Source organism: Balaenoptera acutorostrata, chromosome X, assembly GCF_949987535.1.
Source record: "Balaenoptera acutorostrata chromosome X, mBalAcu1.1, whole genome shotgun sequence".
In the NCBI taxonomy this organism is placed as follows: Eukaryota; Metazoa; Chordata; class Mammalia; order Artiodactyla; family Balaenopteridae; genus Balaenoptera; species Balaenoptera acutorostrata.
In genome coordinates, this window is record NC_080085.1 from 55,639,344 (window position 1) to 55,655,666 (window position 16,323).

Here is a 16,323-nt window from a genome sequence, read left to right on the forward strand (position 1 = left end):
TATTGGTCTGAAGTCATTTTCTTTTATCCAGTGGCCAAAGCCACTCTAGGCCCATTAAGACCCTGTGCAAATCATGTTGCTTTAGCAGAAATGCTGATACTGGCATCTAAAACCCATGTGTAGTGAGACTTCAGTGATGTTTGGGAGGCTTTAAAAAAATATGTTTACTGTATTTTTGCATCTCCTGGTTCATTAATCAAGGAAGAGCATTGGCATGTTTTCTTTCAGTTTCCAAATATAGGAGAAGTTGCCAATTTGTGTTTTCTCAGAAAATTCATTTTTCCAGAAGTACTTTGGACCATCACCATCTTTCTCTAGGCATGGGTCCTCCAGTGTGGAAGGTGCTCCCATGGTTAGCTGGTCACCCTTCCTGTCCCTGTCTGTGAAACTGGGAGAATACTGCAGATTTTTCAGCTTGATCAAGCAGGTTACTCCAGCTCCCTCCCCAGTCAACCAAAGCCTCCTCCAGGGAGGGGAAGTGTGGTAATGACATTATCTTTCCCCAGGCAGCCACGTGTTCTCTGAGAACAGGATGTGGGGAGGGCTGGGGCCCAGTCACAGGGTATGGGGGCGGGCGCGGGAAAGTGGGCTGGTAGTGTGGCCATGTGGGTTGGTGCCTGCCTCCTTGGCTTTGAGAGGCATGAAGAGCCCCTCTATTCTCTAGTGTTAACTCGTGTACACCCACCCACCCATGGCATGTCTGTGTTCTTACTCTAAGAAAGAACTGTAAACACCTGTGAATGAAGCCCAGCTCTTCAGGCTGGAGAAACTCAGTGGCAAGGAGTGGGTGGGCCCAGGCTGCCCACTGTATCAGCCCATGCCTTGTGACTCCTGCAGCCATAGGCCATTTTGGCAAGGTTTTGTCCGGGGAGCTGTACCCCAGTAGAGAATGGGGTTGCTTTGTTGCTTTTCCCCAGGCCCCAGTCACTCCCCTCTGAACAGATGGCTGCCTAGAACACGAAGGTGATTTGCATGTTCAGTTTCCTTTCAGGCCCCATCCTCTTCTTTTCCCCGCCCCCACTACTTCTTCTGGGGACCTTTGGAGATGTGCTGCCTGGGGTGGGGAAAAGAGGATGTAGCTAGCTTCCTGTGCAAGGGAGGGTGGGGCGCCCGCCTTCCTGCCTGTCTGCCCACCCGCCCAGCTGCCAGCGCTTGAGGAACTGACTGTAGAGTTAAGTTCAGAGTCATCAGAGGCAGAGGGGCTTTCTGGGCGTAGGGATGAGGCTTTGCTCTTGTTGGTCTCTCATCACAGTTCTCCACCACGGGGATTGCTGGGCTCCCTTTTCCTAGAATCACAAGGCAAAAAAGGGCTTTTAGAGACTAACTGGTCCAACCACCTCATACCATAGATGGGTAAACTGAGCCCCAGTGAGTCTTTAAGTCCTCTAAGGAATCAGCAGAGTTAAGATGAGTAGAATTTTACAAGGTTAGAACTGGAGCTCCCTCCCTTCCCCCAAGCTGCTAGTCCAGTGGTTTGCAAACTGTATTTGGCCAAGCTGCCTGGGGAGCTGTAGCCATCCTTCGACCAGAACAATTCTACTTTTATGTACTTTATATCCTGAAATTTCATGAGATTTTCTGTTTGGGAGAATGAAGAGGCAGGAAGCTGCTAAAAAAAGTAATAAAACTGAAAACCACTGATCAAGACCTACCCAGTACAGTTAGGGACACTCCAACCTAGAGGGGGAAGGGACTATCTCAAGGTTACTGGTCCACTGTTTTTGGCTGGTTGCTTCCAACTAATAGTGTGGCTCCCTCTACTACCAGAAAGACTGTTCCCACCCTGTGCTGCCTTGATCTTCTCCCATCCCAAGGAGAGCCCCTCTTGTAGCACCCTGAGACAGAGCTAGAGGCCAGAGGCCACTAGATTTCTTGGATGAAATAAATGATAGCAAGTAAGCCTTTGGAAGGACTCTCTTGCAACCTTAAATAAGAGAAACTTGGAAGGGCAAAGAACAGTGTACTTGCTAGTAGTTGAGGAGACCTGGGTTCTAGTCCTGTCTCCTTCACACTTGAGCAAATTGCCATTTACCTCACTGAGCTTCCATTTTACCTGTCTATAAAATGGTGCTCATCTCTGCTCTGCCTTTCATACAGAGTTGAGTTCAGTGAGAGAATGCATGTGGACAGTGTCTTTTAAAGTGTAAAGCACTGTGCACATGGTGTTAGGATTTTTATTGCATAAGGGTGAGCCAGAGGTCCTGGATTGGATAATGAGGTTGCAGGAGAAAGGAACTAAAAGGTATCAAACATCTAATAATGCTAGGTGCCAAGCCAGGTCCTTTCCTATGAGTAAAGGAGATAATGCTGTCCTCACAACAATCTGTGAGGTAGGCATTGTTACTCCCATTTTACTTGCAGGAAAACTGATGCTTCAAGAGATCTAGGGACTTGCAGTGCCCCCAGGGCTTCCTTCCAGAACCCACACTCTCCATCATGTATTTGTAAAGAGACCTAAAGAAAGTGCTGTGGTTTCCTTTGGGGCTTTCCAACCCATTCCCTGCTCCACTCCAGCCTCTCTCCTCTGGTGGGGATGAAACTGTCTCTTATTGCCTTCATGTCTCAGTCCTGGGATCTTTACCTCTTGATTTCCTTGGTACACCAGGTGCACTTAGGTGCCCTTTGGCTGTTAGTTGATGGAGGAGCCCTTTGGGTCAGCTCCCTTTTTGTTGACAAGGGCTTCCTACTGCCCTGGGGTGCTGGTAGGAAGAGCCTGGGATTTGTTGCTAGTTGGACAGAACTGGCTCTTGGCCAAGATCATGCAACTAAAAGATGGCAGTTGGTTCCCTTCATTGAGACTCAGTTTCCTCATTTGTAAAATGGGCCTAAAGGTGGCTTACTTCACGTGTGTTTCATGTGCTGGTAAATGTTTCACAACAAACTCTGGTGAAGCCATGATTTGAACTGTTTACTAATCCCTGTGGTGTAAATACTCTCACCATGGCCAATTTCAAACTACCAATACAAGGTCTTTGAAGGAGGAGTTGTAGAGTGGCACATGATCAGTTCTAGTACGAGCTGGTTCCAGTGCACTGTTATTAATCACACCTATCTTAGAGTCCCAGGCTCACTCCCACCCTCAATCTGTTCACATCTGTATGCCAATGCAAGACCCTCTCACCATGTCTTTTCTGTTCCCCAAGTTCCCAGAGCATCCAGGAAAGGGAGAGTATCATTTAAGGTCTGCTCCTTGCCTGAAAGTTCTCCCAAGAGAAAGTGTTTAAGGGGCAGAGAACTTGACAAGATTTTGATTGGGGCCCTAATTAGAGTATTTTGATCAATGTGTTTTGGCTGCTGAGGTATTTGCACCAGTTGTTTCCTCCCACTGTCTAATTCCTAACTAGATGGGAAGATAGTGGAAGGCTCTGGACAGTGGCCTGAGGGCATGGTCATTCCAGAAAGCAATTAGCTTTCTTCCTTTTTTTTGGCTGCGCTGGGTCTTCGAAGCGGGCTTTTCTGTAGTTGCAGACTTCGGGTTTAGTTGCCCGGGGGCATGTGGGATCTCAGTTCCCCGACCAGGAATGGAACCCTGCGTCCCCTGCATTGGAAGGCGGATTCTTAACCACTGGACCACCAGGGAAGTCCTGCACTTAGCTTTCTGATTGGAATTCCAAAGACTTCTCCTCCCTCTTCTGCCTGCAGAGCGTCCTCTGCTGGGTTCTAACCTAAAGGTTCCTGCTATGAGGATCTCTGGGTCAGGAAGCATTTTGGAGGACCGGAGCTCTGGTCTGACCTCTCATTTCATCTCAACAGCATCTGTGCCAGGTGATGTTTCTTTAAACTTCCCAGAGGGTAAGAATCACTTGGGACAAAGCTACTGCTTCCCAAGCTCCTTCTCTGGAGAGTCTGTTTCAGTAAGCTTAGAGTGGAGTCCAGGAATCTGGGTTTTTAAACTAGTGTCCCAAATGATTCCCAACAGTTAAGTTTGGGAAACACCACATTACCACTGCACAACCGTCTGCCAGGTGGATGTCATTATGCCCATTTTACAGATAGGATGATTGAGAGATCATGGCTTGTTATTGGCAGAGCTGGATGCTGCCCTCAGGTTTTTAGAGTATAAAGCTATGTTCCTCCTACAAGAGAGAAATTGCTTTAGTACATAGTAGTGTCTGTGGTGGTGGGAAGTGATGATATTAGGTAGGGAGGGGCAAGGATAATTCCTGCCCTACTTTACAAATAAAGAGACCACGTTGCAGAGGGCTTTGGGGGCAGTAGCAGGACTGACTGCATTCCTGATCTTTTGTGGAGGTAAGCTGCATTCAACTCTGGAGAGCCATTCACTAGGCTCACCGGCCTAGGTGTCCCTGTAGTTACTGCTCTCTACTTGGCTTTGTTTCCCTTCCATCAAGCATCCCTCTGGCCGTGTTAACACCAGCACATGAGAGGCTGTATTCCATGCCAGAGGTTCCCAAACCTGGCTGGGCCTTGGAATCATCTGAAGCTCTTAACTTCTGATGCCCAGGCCCTGCTTCTTACATAATAATAAATCATGATCCCTGTGGGTGAAGCCAGGGAATCTGTATTTTAAAAAGTTTGTGATTTTTCTGGATAACAGCTGAAGGAGTTTGGACATCTTAGTGTGTTGTGTTGAAGGGTTGGGGACTTGTATATATTGATGGGGCATGTTTGGAGAAAATGGCAAGGCAGAGCCTAGAACGAGGAAAGATCAGGCAGCCTTTAAAAGAACAAGGTAGCACAGACGCTCTGTTGTATTCTGCCTCCCCTCAGGGCTCGGCTTCTTGGGGGAAATCCCCATCCCTCCCAAGAGAGAAAACATTTAAAATAATGCAAGGATGTGTGTGTACCTGATGTGCATGGCTTCAAACTGTCTAACCAAGTAGAAATCTAATCACGTTTTTAGAGTTTGCCCCCACAGTCAAAGAGTCCTTTATGCTAGAAGGGCTCTCTGGAGGTCTTCTTGGGCAATCCATAGCCCTTAGGTGCAGTCAAACAGGTTTTTGTTTTAAATCATTTCAGAGAGGCAGAATATTTGTAATAATATGGCTAAAAAAGGAGGGGTTAGTAATCATCACATTCTACTTATGATATACCAAGTACTTTCATGTCTGTTATTTTAACTTAAATCTCCCAGTAACCCTGTTGTGAGGTTGATGTTATTAGACCCATTTTATAGATTAGAAAACTGAATTTCAGAAAGAGGAAGGTCAGAGAGACTCCAAAGCCTCTTTCTGCTATAACATGATTTGTTCCTCAAAGAACTGAGACCATTATTTCTGGGACGAGGGCTGCAATTTTGTGAGTTCCCCAGATACCAGGTTTGGCTGTTGGCTTACCAGCAACGTTGGCAGGAAGCTGACCTTAGCTTAGCTCTGGGGTTGAAAACAGAACTGCTTTTTTTTTTTTCAATTTTTATTGGAGTATAGTTGATTTACAATGTTATGTTAGTTTCAGGTGTACAGCAAAGTGAATCAGTTATACATATACATATATCCACTCTTTTTTAGATTCTTTTCCCATATAGGTCACTACAGAGTATTGAGTAGAGTTCCCTGTGCTATACAGTAGGCCCTTATTTGTTATCTATTTTATATGTAGTAGTGTATATATGCCAATCCCAATCTCCCAATTTATCCCTTCCTCCCTTTCCCCGCTGGTAACCATAAGTTTAGAAAACAGCTTTTTGATTTACCCTGGAAGCCTCCCCTTGCTCCTGCATAGTTGACTGATCCTGGCTTCAGCAATTTTAATACCGAGGAGCACAGGACAGGGCAGAAATCCCATGAATAATGGATGGAACCCAAGCTGAGGCTTAGATCAGCTCCAGTGCCTTTCAGAGCTGGGGTGCTGGAGGTCGCTGTGATGTGTTCTTGAGCACAGAAAGTAGAGCCCTCTTCTGGTGCTCTGGGCAAAACTGGTGTCTCCAGGCAGCTGCAAACGGTCTGTGTTTCCAGTCTATAAATACTTCCTGTGAAACTTGTAGGCAGGAAGCTGGGTCAAGCAGGAAACTGATGCTAGAGACTGAAGCCCAGCTGGGTGGGGCCCCAGAGAGGGGCTTAACCCATTTGAGAGACTTATTTTATTAATGATGGGCCCTCTTTCCTTTTATTTCGGCAGCTTCAAAGTTTTATGAGAATTGAAGAATCTGTTGTTCTTGGCTATCTAGATATAAATCCGTTCCTCAAATTCCCTGCCTCTTTCCCTGCTGTGTCGTCTCCACCCTCTCTGTACCTCCCCGCCCTGTCCCAACCTCCAGCTTGGGTCTTGGCTGTGACTGCTGCCAGGGACCTTCCCAATCAGTTGCTAACCAAGTTTTTGCAAAAGAAACTGTCCTAGAAACGAGGGATCTTTGAGTTTCCTTCCATGCTGTTATAAAAGGTTTAGTCTCCCTAGAATGGGTGATGGTGAATGTATCAGAGCCTGAAAGTTAGGCTTGCCCTCTGTCATAAACTAGATTTCCATTCGATGTCAGCTTGGAGTTTTTCATGGAAGCAAGCTGGTCCTGCCTCCTCCACATAGTCTTTCCAGCTCAACAGCCTGACGTGTCTACTGTTTTCCAAGTGCTAGGATGTTTCTATTGCTTATTATGGCCACTGGTTCAAGAGCCAGATTTTTAATCCTTGTTCTCACACTATCCAGCAGCTGTGTGACCCTGGGCCAGTGCTTCCCCTTCCTTGGACCTCAGTTTCCCCAGCTGTATATTGCAGAGTTTGAATCAAGTGATCTCTAAGGTTCCTTTCAGGTCTGATAGTTGGGGATTCTGGATTATTTATTCTTTTGGAGAATAAGGATGAGAAGTTCAGAAGGGTTTATTCTGGAGGTGCCAGATGAGATTCTAGGATGAGTGGATTGAAATCTTGAGGGAATTTAAAGAGGAAGAATGGCTATGCTAAGGAGCTTGTGGGGCAGCCCCCTGTGCCTTGGAAGGAGAGATGAGCTGGGGTGGGGGGTAGGGGAGTGGGTGGTGTTTGCTCCTGGGATATGGTTTGGGTGAGCTGATTTTGAAAATAAGTCCTGGAGTTAGGTATAAATGGTGAGGAGCTAGTTTCCTTCCTGACCTTCATGTGTTGAGAAGAAGAGGGGGACTCTACCTCAGTCTGAGTTTGAGCAAAAGGCTGTGCAATTAAGGCTGGATTAATGGGGAAGCTGTAGCTTACTAAGGTAACCTCACTGTTTCTGACCTTTGACCTTTTCAGCTTTGTTCTCTGTCCTGAGCTCTCCTCCTATAGTGACAATGTAGTTATATTCTCATTGCTAAGAGGGGTTAGTTTTGTTTGGGGTTACTCCCCTAAGTATATGATAACTGGAGGAGTAACACCCAGTGTCCAATATGCCCTTGTCTCCCAGTTGAAATGCTTCTCAGGGAGCTTTTGGAAGGCAGGACTGGGCCAAAGCAAGTGAAAGGGGACCCTTGTCTCCCATGCCCTTTGCAGCAGTTGGAGTGATTAAAGAATTATTGCTGACCCATTAAAGGTATGGGTGTGCATGGGGTTGGGTGTGGTCTCCTTTCTAGAACCTACTGGGAAAAAGCACAGGCATAGGAAGGGTTAACCCTAGGCAGGTCTTGCCAGCTGTATTAAGGGTCTGGAAATGGGCAGGAAGAGGTCAGAACAGATAACTGTACCAGGTACCACTTCCAAGTCCACAGGGAAGAGGCTGAGTTGCCGGGAAGTGAGTGAGTCAGTGGAGGAGGAGGAGGGGAAGGGGGAGGGGGAGAATGCCTCCTAGGCTAGAGATTCAAAGCAACCCTTGTTTTACCCCTTATGGAAAACAGCTGCTTGAGGCAGTGCTGTCATCCCAAGAGGCAAGACAGACCAGGCCCTGCCCTGCCCTGCCCTGCCCTGCCCTGCCCTGGCCCCAGTTCTGGAAGCAGGAAGTGGTGGGTGCTAGAGCCTAAATAATGGGGATAGGCAGTTTGAGTGACACTGTGGTGACTGCTCTCTGTCCAGGGAAGAGACTGAAGTTCTGGGGTTACCCTGGTAGGGCTTGTCCTGCCTCTGGCCACCGTCCTACACTTACCTTTGCCTTCTCCATAGCAGCGGTGCCACTGAAAGCCCAGAGGAGTTGGGCCTTTGAAGAGAATGGTGAGGTGGCAGGTGAGGGGTGATGTCATTGAGCTCAGCCCCAACTGGACTGACTCATAAGCTCTGCCCTGGGAAGGGGGCCTTCCCAAGCAGTGCTTCCCAGATGTGCCCAGGCTTCCTATGCTAAAGTGTTTGGGCCTTAGCCAAAATAGTTGCCAAGGTGGTATCTGAAGTCAGCAGTGAAATCAGCGTCACTGGAGAGGTAGGTGGAGTCAAGGATGGTGCTCTGGGAACGTCCAGAAGACTTGTCTTCACCACTTGCTGGCTGAGTAAATGTGGTTTCAGTGATGTTAAGTGAGACTGTGAGTGAAGGGCCTTGGCACATAGCTGCTATACAGTAAGTGTTCATTTCCATCCTTCTGTTACCTGCCTCTATGCTCGTCAGTTTCCTCATCCGTGACGTGAGGCTGGTAATGCCATTTGCCTTATGTGTTCAGGTCCATGCTTCAGACAAGCCACTTGTGATTATTCGACTCTCTCTGCTTTGTCCTCTATCTCCCCCAAATTCCTTTCTAGGAAAGAGCCATCTTGTAGTTGAGTGACATGGGTGAGTAAGAGGAAACTTTGCCCTGATCTCACTGTGGCCCAGCTACTGCTCATCTGGATACTCCTGGCCCTAGGGAAAGAGAGGGTCCCTTATTTGAAGCTGGCCAAGTCCAGAGAGCAAAGTACCCCAGCTGTTGCAGCCAAGGCAGAGGTAGCATCTGGCCTGGTTATTTTGTTTCTTAGGCCAGCCAACTGGGGACACAGGAGAGATCCCAGTTTGTTGAGGGCTTTGGATCACAGACCACTGAGATGGGCTTGTTAGTGTCCAGTGAAAGGCTTGGTGTGGGAAGTGTCTGCGTTCAATTGTTCAATAAAAGTGGATTTATTGTTCTTGGGCTAGGGGTGGGAGGGCTAGGGTGTATGAGAGGGTGTCACACCCCCCCACCACACCCAGACTTTTTTTGTTCCTTAAACTCTAAATGTTCTCCAGAGACACTGTTTTCAAGGACAGGCTTACACAGGGTGTTAGTTCTCTGTTGGGGACCACATCTTGAAATGCTACTCCACCCAGGCCAGCTCCTCCACTCCTGCTGAGCTGAGGGGCTGCCTGGGAACTTTCTGCTGACTTTGGAGGCTTTATTTTCAAGTTCTTGCCTCTCAAACTAGACTGCCCTCTTCTCCTCATTGAGATTGAAAAGGCCAGGCCCAAAAGAAAGGCAGTGGGTGCCCACTAGGGTGAGCATCCAGTGGGCCCTGTGCGGCAGTGGGTCTGGGCCTGCAGCTCCTTGTACACATTTGGGTCTCAGATTACTCTTAAGGAAAACAAGGGATATTCTTTGATCAACACTCCTGCCCTATACCTATCACCTTCAGCCCCAGTCATGCTATTACCCTTACTACCCCCTACCTCTGACATACAGAAAAAAAGATCACAGACCCATGACCCTGTCTTCATGACTCACATTTTCTTCTGAGTTAAGTAGTGGCAAGAAGAGAAGTCCCTTTGTGTTTGCTTTTCTTTCTAATTTTTTTAAACCTAAGATTATTTGTCTCCACAGTGAAGTTCAGGAAACCACAGGCTGCTTTCCCTCGAGAAGCAGCCACAGTGGAATGACAGAAACTCTGAGCGGGGATTCTAGAGAAGTAGGTTCCAGTTTGGTTTCAGCTGGACAGCTTCAGATTTGAGGAGAACCCTTGTTCTGGGGCAATGCTCTATTAGGAGGGAGGAAGCTGGACAGTAGTAGCCTCTCTGACATGCTTATTCCTAACCCAGGCTGAGTTCTTTTCTACCAGTTGATTTATTTAAGAAACATTTATTTACCAAATATTTAAGTTAAATATTTGGACTTGTGGGCCAGCCCCTGAAGATGATAGATTGGTATGACCTGTGACTGACATGATCTGCAAGAGACACTGAATTTCCTTTGAAAATTCTTCCCAATAGTGTGAATTAAAGGGAACTCCTGGGAATTCCTTGGTGGTCCAGTGATAAAGAATCCACCTTACAATGCAGGGGACACGGGTTCGATCCCTGGTCAGGGAACTAAGATCCCACATGCCGCGGGGCAACTAAGCCCGTGTGCCACAACTACTGAGCTCCCTCACCTCAACTAGAGAGCCTGTGTGCCGCAAACTACAGAGCTCATGCACTCTGGAACCCACACGCCACAACTGCAGAGCCCACGTGCCCTGGAGCCTGCGTGCCACAACTAGAGATAGAAAATCCACACGCCACAACTAGAGAAAAGCCCGTGCACCGCAATGAAAGATCCCGCATGCCCCAACGAAGATCCCGCGTGCCGCAACTAAGACCCAACAGACAAAAATAAAATAAATAAATAAATAAATAATAAATAAATCTTTAAAAAAAATAAATAAAGGGAACTCCTAGCTGTGGAATGTTCCCTGGAACCCCACCCCTTTCCTCGGTGTCCCCCCCGGGTGCTTTCTTCTAAAAAGCCCTGTTCTGATTCTGCCCCACCCTGCTCAGAACCTTCAGGGTGGCTGGCCACTCTCAACAGGATTAAGGCCCAGCTTTCTAGCATATTCTTCAAGGCCTTCCACCTACCTTCCTGGCCTCTCTGCCCACTCTTCACCTTGCAGGCCTCATTCACCCTGGAGGAGACCTGCATGCTTTTTTTGTTTTTTTTAACTACAAATGTGTTTTTTTTAATTCAAACAGAAAGTCACAAAAATTATAATCATCCTCATCAGTTCACTCAGTCCCATGTAATTAATTTTTTTTTCATCTTGATCTTTTGTTAGCACTTTTATGAATTAATCAGTTTTCCATTAGCGTTCTGAAAATGCTTATTCATTCAGTTCAGCAGTATAGACCTGCATGCTTTTATCTCTGTCTCCTTTTGAGCCGTTGCACGTATTTCTTTCTCTACCTAGGGCATTTGTGTGCTCTTCCCCCCATTTCCCACACTCTCCCTTTTTCAAAATCCAGGTTATCCTTAGAGACCAGTGCAAATACCACTTTGAACTGTGGTTCCATATTTCCACAAAAGGTTTCTTCTGTTCTGGTATGGCACTTCTCAGGGTTTCCCTTGTATATTATAATTTTCCTGTTATTCAGTAAGTACCTTGGGGTCAGGGACTGGTCCTATAGCTCTACTGCAACCATAGTTCCTTAAACATAGTATTCCATTAATATTGGGTAAACTGAAATAAATTTATAGGAAGCTCCTTAACCTGGAGTCCTTGAGCCTCTGTGAAGTCCATAGGTATAATTTGAAGTGGGAAGGATCTATGAAGTTGGATGGAGGAAAATTACATATTTGTTTTCACTAACCTCTCACTGAAATTTAGCCCCTCTTTCAATTATGAATGTAGGCCAAAAAAAAAAAAAAGCTAGTAACCATGACTTTGTCACCAGTGGAAATCTAAGATACTTTTGTATCACGATTTACTTATTATAGATTTCTCAAAATACCATTTATGCCGAAGACAAAGTTGAAATTACAGTAGTAATAATAAGACCCAGTGTTAGGTAATTATATAATATAATAAAGAAGTACATATTAAACTTTGATAACTATTTCAATATAATTGGTTTCTTTGTATCTACTTTATTTCATGCATTTACAAATATTCTGAGAAGGAGGTCCACAGACCGCGCTAAACTGCTTGGAAAGGTCCATGGCACAAAAATGTCAAGATGTAAAATGTTCCCACCTCTGATTCTGTATACTATGCTATATTTATCTCTTATATCCCCTTGCTTAGTACTGTTCATTTAGCCAATATCTTGTGAGTACCCACTGAGTCTTGGATACTAGAGAGGTAACTCTAATTAAGACAGAAACCTTGAGGTGAGAATGAAATTTCTCAATGTACTAAAAAGGCCACTGTCCCTTTTCTACTCTTTCCTATCCCTATCAAGTCATTGGTGTTTTGAGGGCTCCCCTGACTCAGCTTAAGGGTGATTTAAGGCTAGATGTTGAGGCCAAATTCCAGCCCTTTGGGCCTCATTCTCCCTACCTTATGAGGGCCTATTCTATGGAGGTCACTGGATTGGCAGGAAGCCTAGGTAACACTGAGTCAAAGTGGCTAACCCTGCCCGTTGTCTCCCACTGGGGTACTTGCCTTACTTGTTCCTGCCTTCATGGCCTTTCCTGTCCCATTGTCAATCCTGAAATAGATTTCCTCCTTGGCTCCCTGGCGAGATTTATTTACAAAATTGTTCCCCAGGCCTGGTCCTCATCAGAATTGTTTAGCTGGCAAAATTGCTGTCTGGCCCCCTCTTCCCTGCTAGCTGACCCCTGTGCTCAGGAAGGGCCCATAGGTGTCAAAGACTGATAAGGCCTAATTTCTTACCCACTCCGTGGGGATTTGCATCTTTGACAATTCTATTTTTAGTTCCCTCCCAATAGTATAAGTAATACGTGAGCATCTTAGAAAATGTAGATTAGTTTTTTTTTTTTTAATTTAAAGAAGGGAGAATGCACTCATAAGATCACTACCCAAAAACCAAGACTGACTAACACTTGGGTATGGTTCCAATAACCTCTGTATGCATACTTTTTACAAAGTTGAGCTCATGAAATCTTGTTGCTTAGTCTTCCTTACTTAATATTACTGAAGTATTTGCCTTGGACATGAAATAATCTTTATGAATATTTTATATGACCATGTAACAAGCCATCTTGTGGCTATACCATATAGGTTACTTAAGCAAAATGTCCAACAACAGAAAAAAACACTTAATCTTTGATTTCTTTTAATGGAGACATTTTACACTTTGGTGTAAGAGGAGTTTGGCGTATTGGTTTAAATTGTGAGGCTTGGACTTAGATCTGAATTCAAACCCTGTCTTCCCCACTTACTAGTGATGTGACTTTAGGCAAATATCTAAGTCTTCATCCCCACTGTGGAGATAATACTCTCTACTTCACAGGGTGATTGTTGATATTAAATGGGGTAGTGCATATAAAGTGCCTAGTGAGTAATAAGTCTCCATACATGAAAGCTGCTGCTTATTATTGCTATTAATACTATTACCACTACCACCAAGCTTTCAGCCAAAGGAACATATCTCTATTGATGAAATTTCAGCTATCATTGACTTTGGCTAGGGGATCTCTTCTTAAAGGTAGAGGGTACTTTTTCTAGTGCCTGTGAAATACTGTGTGTTTCCATCTGGGCCTGTCCCTGTTCCTTTTCCCTCTGCTGACTTTGCTTTGGGAAGTCAAGCACCTCTGTGCTGCCCACACCTATCTCTGTTGAGGCCCCTTTCCTCTCTTGAGCCTAGGGAGACCAGTGAGACATAAATACAGGAAGTGTTAACAATGTAAGTCAGTATATAGAACCATAGACGTCAGCACTGAAATGGTTGTTGGAGATTGCCTAGTGTAATTGACAACCTCCACCCCCTGCACTCCTGCCCTTGCACAGATGAGGGGAACTAAGGCCCAGGAAGGGGATAAGACTTATCCAAGGTTGTAGAGTGAACCAGTTATGATGCTAGGCTTAGAATGCAGTGTTCTTTATCCTGCCCTTAACTTGCCTCTGCAAAGATCAGTGCTGTAGATAATCCAGGCTATAGATCAGAGGTGGGGAGAGAATGCTGTGGGCTTGGAGCTGGCTGGTGTAGGTGGAAGAAGTACAGTCAGCATTTGTTTCCTCTTGATAGTAGGTTGATTTGCATTCATTTGTTTGCCCCTTGGTAAGCATTGCCCTGTAGCTATGGGGTTTTTTGTCTTCAGTAAACTGGTGGGGAGCAGGGCTAGGTTATTGTTTGTTCAATAGTCTCCCTTCCTTCACACCAGTATCTAAATGTCTTAGGTTCTTGCATCTTAGTTCCCTCTCCTGTGCTTGAACAGAGACTTGTCCCAGGCTCTGCTGAGCATAGAGCCAGACAACTAACTTGCCTCCTTTGATCTCATCCTAGATCAATGTGCGTGTGACCACCATGGACGCAGAGCTGGAATTTGCCATTCAGCCCAACACCACTGGCAAGCAGCTGTTTGACCAGGTAAGGGAGGGACTTGTTGCTCCTTAGCCCCCCACTTCTCCCAATAGCTTCCACCATAATGCCCACTTTTGGGGAATCTCTTCTCCTACTCACTCCTCCAGGATAGGTCAAAACAAAGTCTGGCCTCAGCCTTAATAACGAAGGAGGCAAAGTTTAACTTTGGCAGCCTGCACCTTGATGGCCCCGATTAATCCTATCCTTGGTGCTGAACCTGGGAGAAAAGAGAAGCGAGTGGGATATGACTGTGCTAGATGCTTTTAAAATGTCAGCATGCAGAGCCGTTCTCTCAACTCTGAAAGATGTAAGTGATCTCTATTTTGATGATGATGCTCAGAAATTAAATAACTTAATTGCACTCAGCTGGTATCTGGCTGGTATTTGAACCCCATGTTCTTGTCACTGTACAACATGGCCTCTGTCACATTGTTTTTTCTTCCTAGTAGAAAGAAACCAACATATTCTCCCTGAAGTAGTGTGCTCTATGTACATTTCCCTCAAGGAATATTGGGACTTAGGATACCACCGGGGGTGATGAATGCAATAGGAGGATACCTCAGCTCCTATAATCATGCCATGGAGATAATGCTGAAGTGGTCATTCCCATCTCCAATCCAAGGGGTGTTCCTTCGCTGTGAGTCACCATTGTCAAAAGGGGTGTGCTATATAATAGCCAGGTGGGGGCCACAGAATCTATTAGCATTCAAAGACGCTCCAGGGGCCAAAGGAGTGTGCCATCTGTGACCAGACTTCTAGGAGTAAAAATGGGGTTCCCATTTCCAGAGATTGGAATCCCTCCAGGTGGGCCATTATCCTATTTCCACACCCGCCTCTGGTGAGGTGGGAGTCTAACATTGTCCTGGATGTTGGGACCGCATGTCCCCTTAATAGATTTCCCAGGCCCTCTTGCTTCCCTTTCTCCTTTGCTCTCTGAGTACCTATGCTGTCTGAGAGCTTACCCAGAGTTGGGAAGGGAAAGGAAGAAGGAGATTATATTCAAATGAGATCATTCTGTTACTATGAATACTCCTGACTGGTGAGGGGAGAGGATGGAGATGGGGATGGTGCAAGGCTGTTTTCCATTCAGATCTCTATGTAAAAAGAAGGAAAATATGCCTAGAAATGTGAGGACAGCTTGGGCATGTCTCCTGAGTCCCTGATGTCATGTGGTAGAGTGGGAAAATTGTTGTCTATGGCTATTACAGATGAAAGTTAACATTTGTCCAGGGCTTACAGTATGTCAGGTACTGTGACAGACATTTTGTGTACCATATCATTTGACTATCACAAGGCCCAATGAATGCAGGAATTAGTACTGGCCCCATTTTACAGATGGGGAAACAAAATCTTCATATTCGTAGCTAGGCCTTGGGAAAATTATTGAACCTTTCTGGGTTGGTAGTCTCATTCCTCTCCTGTCCCTGCCCCCCAAAAGTGGGTCTAATACCTACCTCACAGGCTTTTTGTGAGGTTATGAAAGAGTATGTTATTTGTATCTCACTTGCTACTCAGAAAACTTGTTACGGTGGTTTATAAGGATACAAAAGGATAAATTAGAAATAGGAGAGAAAGGCAATAAGAAAATACAAATAGAGAAGTGAGTGTTATGTGAAGCATCTGGCATGTAGTAGAGATGTAATAAATGATAGCTTCCAAATGCTGCGACACTTCTTGTCTCATTAATCAGCTAGAGTTGGGAGATGGGCTTGAAGATCCTCAGCATATCTAACTTTGGATCTAGCTAGAACTTGCTTCTTCTCTGGAGTTTGTTTTGTATCGAATGGTGAAAGGTAGTCATTGATATTTAATCTACAAAAGACAAATTAGTCAGAGGAACATTTAAACACACATTTACTACAATTAATGTGCTGACATTCACATAGTTCACAAGTGATTACAATGCTAGTCTGGAATGACTGAATGCATTTTGATTACATTAAGGTTTTGCATTCTCCCTTTGCATGCAGGTTTTATATTGGAAAGCTTTTCAAGGGACAGCCTGGTGAAGTTGAAAGGGCACTGGATAGAAAGTTGGAAATTTTGGGCCTTAGGCCTGGCTCTACCACTAACTCTCCTGATACCTTACACAAAACTTTCCCCTCTTTGGGCCTCAGTTTCCCCATCTGTACACTGTCTAACTGATATCTCAAATTTGGTTATCTCTCAGAAATTTATCTCTGGCATTTATTTCTGTATTCCATATCTTTTCTTTCCCATTTCTAACCCCACTATTTGGATTTCAGATGACCCCTTTCTGTAAAAAGGAGGGAAATGCTTCACTTGAGTATGATCTGCAATTGGCATATGCCAGGGCGT

At 45.4% G+C, this 16,323-nt stretch overlaps 1 protein-coding gene across 1 annotated transcript in view; it reads left to right on the forward strand.

Moving 5' to 3' along the window:
• The window catches only part of MSN (moesin), a 66,578-nt gene that overhangs the window by 27,644 nt on the left and 22,611 nt on the right, over positions 1-16,323 (forward strand). The window contains exon 2 of the mRNA XM_057537908.1: positions 13,927-14,010. Coding sequence (XP_057393891.1) covers positions 13,927-14,010 — 84 coding nt within the window. The remainder of the gene's footprint in view (positions 1-13,926; positions 14,011-16,323) is intronic.